The sequence below is a fragment of the Prunus mume genome, linkage group LG5 (genome assembly GCF_029339155.1).
Source record: "Prunus mume cultivar Tortuosa linkage group LG5, ASM2933915v1, whole genome shotgun sequence".
NCBI classification, from domain to species: Eukaryota; Viridiplantae; Streptophyta; class Magnoliopsida; order Rosales; family Rosaceae; genus Prunus; species Prunus mume.
The window spans coordinates 24,745,684-24,750,560 of NC_142702.1; the positions used below are offsets into that span (position 1 = coordinate 24,745,684).

General features: G+C 35.6%; 1 protein-coding gene across 1 annotated transcript; it reads right to left on the bottom strand.

Annotated features, from left to right (window-relative positions):
* Positions 1 to 527: 527 nt before the first annotated feature.
* On the bottom strand, positions 528 to 3,609 carry LOC103332503 (protein NRT1/ PTR FAMILY 2.3-like). The gene is made up of 4 exons (XM_089053121.1): positions 3,504 to 3,609; positions 3,159 to 3,372; positions 2,049 to 2,588; positions 528 to 1,366 (listed from the first exon to the last, which is right to left on the bottom strand). Exons 1-4 carry the CDS (start codon positions 3,607 to 3,609, stop codon positions 580 to 582), a joined length of 1,647 nt encoding a protein of 548 aa, XP_088909247.1. The 3' UTR covers positions 528 to 579.
* Positions 3,610 to 4,877: the final 1,268 nt, after the last annotated feature.

Consider the following 4,877-nt stretch of genomic DNA (forward strand, 5'->3'; position numbering starts at 1 on the left):
GATGATCAGCAGGAGGCAGAGGATGTGCCTGCTGATGAGAGGACTATTTTCTCTACATTTTCTAAGAGTTATCCCATTTCTGAAGTTGAAGTCAGAGAGTTCTCTAGGTTTATATAACACTTTATTTTTTTGTATGTTAATTCTTTTTATAAAATTATAAATTAAAATTATTTTTTGTTTTGTTTTTTTCTTGTGGACAAGAAATGTGGAGTCTTTATTGATGGTGTCTTTTATGCAAGAAGTGCCTGCTGATAAGCAACCATTGTATGCGCATCTTGTGGTTCGTTCTACTTCCTCCATTCCAATGTTCTTAAAGGGAAAAACAAGGCCAAATTCTTCATCAATGGGAAGCATGTTTGGGCAAGGAAATACGTGCGTAAATCAAAATCACCAACAGAACCAAATTCACTTGCAACTTCAATTTAAGTAATCGGTTTTGGCTTTAAGAGTCTTTCGTTATGTAAAAATGAAGTTGAGTGAGTCTGAGAAGTGTATGTACCCGCAATTATATATTGTATCCCAGATGATAAATAAATTTCGTACCTCGCATGCAGTCTTGTCAATTTGAAGCATTAAAAGTTATACATTTTGGTTTTGAAACTTGAAAAACTTGGCACAAATTAAATAGTACACAAAATTCACCACTCCAATCACAGCTGACATCCAAAATACATTATCTAGACGCCCTTGATTTATATTATTCGGTAACCACCCCGTTGTCTGCTTTACCAAATGCGTGATTGCAGTGCTGAGATAAAACCCAATTCCAATCAGCAATGACATCATAGCCGTGGAAGTACTTTTCAGAGGTTTTGGAAATTGTTCATAGTACAATGCAACTTGTCCAGGGAACTGGAATGCCTCACCAATTCCCATAATCGACATTGGTGCCACAAGCCATAGGGCTGACATGGGCACCACTGTCCCGGGCTGATTTGTGAGGTTATGTGATCTTACCACTCCTAATCGTCCCCTTTCGAGTAGAGCTGACCCGACCAATCCAACAATGTTGATCACATGACCAATCCCTACCCTTTGGAGGGGTCTTAACTTGTGTAGTATGAAGCGATCAACTATGAAAATGGAGATGGCTGTGGCTAAGAGGTTGAAAACTGGGAATGAACCAGCAGGGATTATGAAGTGTGGGCCAAGGTGCCTGTCCATAGATAGGGCTTGGAGTACAACAAGGCTACCAGAAATAGCTATTGTAATGCTTAAAAAGATGCCAGTAGACCATAGTGGCATGATTTTGATAAGGGTTTTAAGGTCTTCCACTTCTTTGACAGTGCACAACTTCCATGATTTTGTATATGAGCCATCAAATTGCTTGTCTTTTTCGGTTTTCAGTGCTGCACAATTCAAGAATCTGCATAAACATGTTGCAAGCGAATTATGGGTGAATAATGCAACTTCTTGTATTACATAGGGAAGAGTACTAATGCATACTATTATGATGTATGTAACCATGCAAACAATATTCTCATGCGCACATGGACTACTGATCCTAACAATAGATTTTTAAATGCAAGTGATTTTCAAACAAGATCCAATAACGTATCTCAAACTAATATTTTTTAATTTGTGAACCATGTCATTTTAAAAGAACGATAATTAAACTATACATTTATCGATGATTGACGCTGGTATTTTCCATTTACATAAAATACAAACATTTGAAATTAATTTTTGTCCATATGAAGCACTGGATATGCATTTTCTTTTGAAGGTAAGTACAATGATTTGATATTATTTTTTTTTCCAATAGCAAATTTAAACCATTAAATTTAGTCAAGGATAGAAAAGTCAAAATTACATATAAACCTTACATACCAAAAAATAAAAGAAAAATTTAGTTATACTCAATAAATGGTAAAATATTAAGGATATAGGCGATAGCCAAGGTTCTCAATGATGGAAAACAAAAAATTTAGTTTCGAACCCCACTGGATGTAATTAGACTAGTATATATATATGTGTGTGTGTGTGTGTGTGTGTGTGTGTGTGTAATTAGACTCTAATTAACTATATAATTATGATCATAAGCATACCTGAAAGATTTAGTTGGGACTGTATTGTCAGCAAAAACCTCATCTGCATAAAAGTAGTCTGAGTCTCTTGAAGTTGCCAATGATGTCTTCATTTTCCGAATCGATGCAACCAAAACTCGTGCTATGCTCATGAAGGGGCTACCCATTGGTTTAACTCGCCTGTAAAATCGCTTCCCCAACAAAAACACCAGTATCCCAATAGCATTTGCAATGAAGCAAATCCCAAACCCTAATCCCCATCCCACGTTGTCCTCGACATAGATGATGGCGGTGGAGCTGATGAGATTGGCAACATACAAGGCCATGAAATACCAATTGAAGAAAACCCCTTGGTCCTTGGGGTTTTTAAATTGGTCAGCTCCCATGGTTGCAATTGTGAAGCTAGTTCCTCCAAGCCCTAGTGAAGCTAGGGCTAATGCTCCATAGAGGACTGAGTATTGAAAGTTTGATGGACCTTCACATGTGAGTGAGCCAGGTGGACATGATGATGGCCTCAAGGAATGCATTGTAGCTATTAGGGTTAACATGGTCATACCCAGATGAAGGTTCAAGATGATGATCAATATATGATATTGACGTGTCATTTTATTATTTGTGCATTGTCTATTCTTTACTACCGTATTATTCTATAATATCTTACATATATGTAGTTATGCAACTAAAAGATTTTCTTTTGCCACAATCATTCATATAAAGGTACATCATTATAAACTCACAAAGCAACAAGGGAAATATATTCTTACCCTCTGCAAAAAAGTGTCACTATTTAAGTAATTTGGTTCGTTTGATTCATCATGACGAAAATGAATAATATATATCATGAACTATGGTGACTCTTGCGTCATAAAAAATCATTACGGCAAAAAATGTCCCTGAAATAAAGTAAATAAAGACAAGCACATACAATCTTTTGCGCACACTAGAAAATCTTTATGACGTGTGATTAAGAAAAAAGCTTCTTCTTGTAGCACAAAATAAACTAAAAAATCGTTATGATGTATGATTAAGAAAAAAGCATCTCACAAACAAACGTGTGAAGAGATTAGTAATTCAAGATTAGACAGACTAGTATTGAGAAATAATATAGAAATTTAATTATAAATTACCAGTAGAGAAAGGAAGGAAAAAATGACGACGACAGAGAAAGATCCCAAGAAGGAATCGGCAATGAAGGCTCCGACAATGGGGAGGAGATTGTTGGTGCCAAAGATGATGTTAGTGATCTGTGTTGCGCTTATGCTCTTCACATTGAATTTTGTTATCAGAAATACTATCAAGTTGAACCCCCACCCGCCACCTGCTATCGACAGACCCAACATACTTCCTGATAGTGTGCATCATTTCATCATCAAATTCATTAACCCATTCAAAACACATAATAATGAAAAATGTTCTTTTATCAGACTGTCTAACGAAATAAAAAAAACTAATCGAGCGAGAAATTAAGGGAGAGACCTGTAACGAAGGGGAAGGTTATCCAGCCTCCTCGTTTAGGATGATCTTCTCCATCTTCACTAAATGTTTCAACTACTTCTTCTACTTCTTTGGGTTTGAACTCCATCTCTCTCTCTCTCTCTCTCTCTCTCTCTCTCTCTCTCTCTCCAAATGTTACATATATGCTCTTCACATGTTGCATATATATAGTGTGGATTAATATTTTAGAATGTAATTTTGATTAATTAGTCCACCCACTTAGTATATAGTTTGCAAACTTAGTATAAAACTCACTTACGTACAAAAATTGTGGAACCCCACGAAGAAACATATACCGACTCCTTTCCACAAATTGTAGACACAGCACCTAATGTTAGCCACGAAATGGGCAAAAATTGTTATATTACCGATCATGTTTCTCTCACTCTGTTTGTTTATGCAAAAAAGGTAACGGTAGGTAAAGTCTAAACTAAACGCATATTTCATAGTCATAGTGGTTTGGTTTGTAAAAAGAAATGCATATATATACCATTCTATTGAGGGATCCCTCAAATAATTTTATTTGAAGGATACTCTTTAGGGTACCATATGATTTTTTTTCCAACGATTCAAATAATCTATTTTTTAAGTCTACATTCATAGATCATCCTTACAAAAAATTAGACAAATTGGAAACCGTTTCGACATCGTATCTTACAAAATCAATGAACACGGTGCTTCAAGAAAGTACTAAAATTTCTATAATACAATTGAATGGTCAAACGATATCGGATTCAAATGATTTTTTTATGGAGATGATCTTTGAATGATTATCTAAAACATAGACGGCCAGTTTAAATTAGTGAAATACAATGCGAAGTGAGTCCTACAAGGATGTCCCTCAAATAAGTTAATTTGAGTAATCCCTCAATGCAAGCTCTCTGTATATATAATGTATGTATGTACTAGTCCATCAATGTGACATCATTTGTGCGCAAGCTACGCTATGTGAGGTTTATACGCTAACCCTGCTGCACACATTTGTTATTTTTCTTCCAAAAAGTCAATGATCCATGTTTTTAATTTGGCACATTTGCCTTGCGGCCTTATTTATTTGTTATTTTCATAATAATATTATTATTTATAATATTTTATGGGTCGCATTGCACCAAAAGAAAAGAGAAACAACGAATCTAATGCTAGATTGTGGACTTGTCTGAAAGAGGAATGAGTCCCTATAGGTAAGGAGCCAAATATATTTCAATTTGTGATGCAGAATCTCTTTAGTTAACAGAAGTGTGTCACTAGTTGTAGCAGTGTGTCCATTTCCTTGCATCGAGTTCGAATTCGCTAATATCTTGTCAGTCTCCCAACTAAAATTTGCCCTCTGTTTCACAAAGTTTGACTGCAAGCTCT

Excerpts from the sequence above, each read along its gene's own strand:
- LOC103332503 (XM_089053121.1), bottom strand. The coding sequence starts at position 3,609 with ATGGAGTTCAAACCCAAAGAAGTAGAAGAAGTAGTTGAAACATTTAGT. Across the intron at positions 2,589-3,158 it reads ATTTTTTCCTTCCTTTCTCT|TCTGGGTATGACCATGTTAA; the intron begins ACTGGTAATTTA and ends CTTGAACCTTCA. Across the intron at positions 1,367-2,048 it reads GTCCCAACTAAATCTTTCAG|ATTCTTGAATTGTGCAGCAC; the intron begins GTATGCTTATGA and ends ATGTTTATGCAG.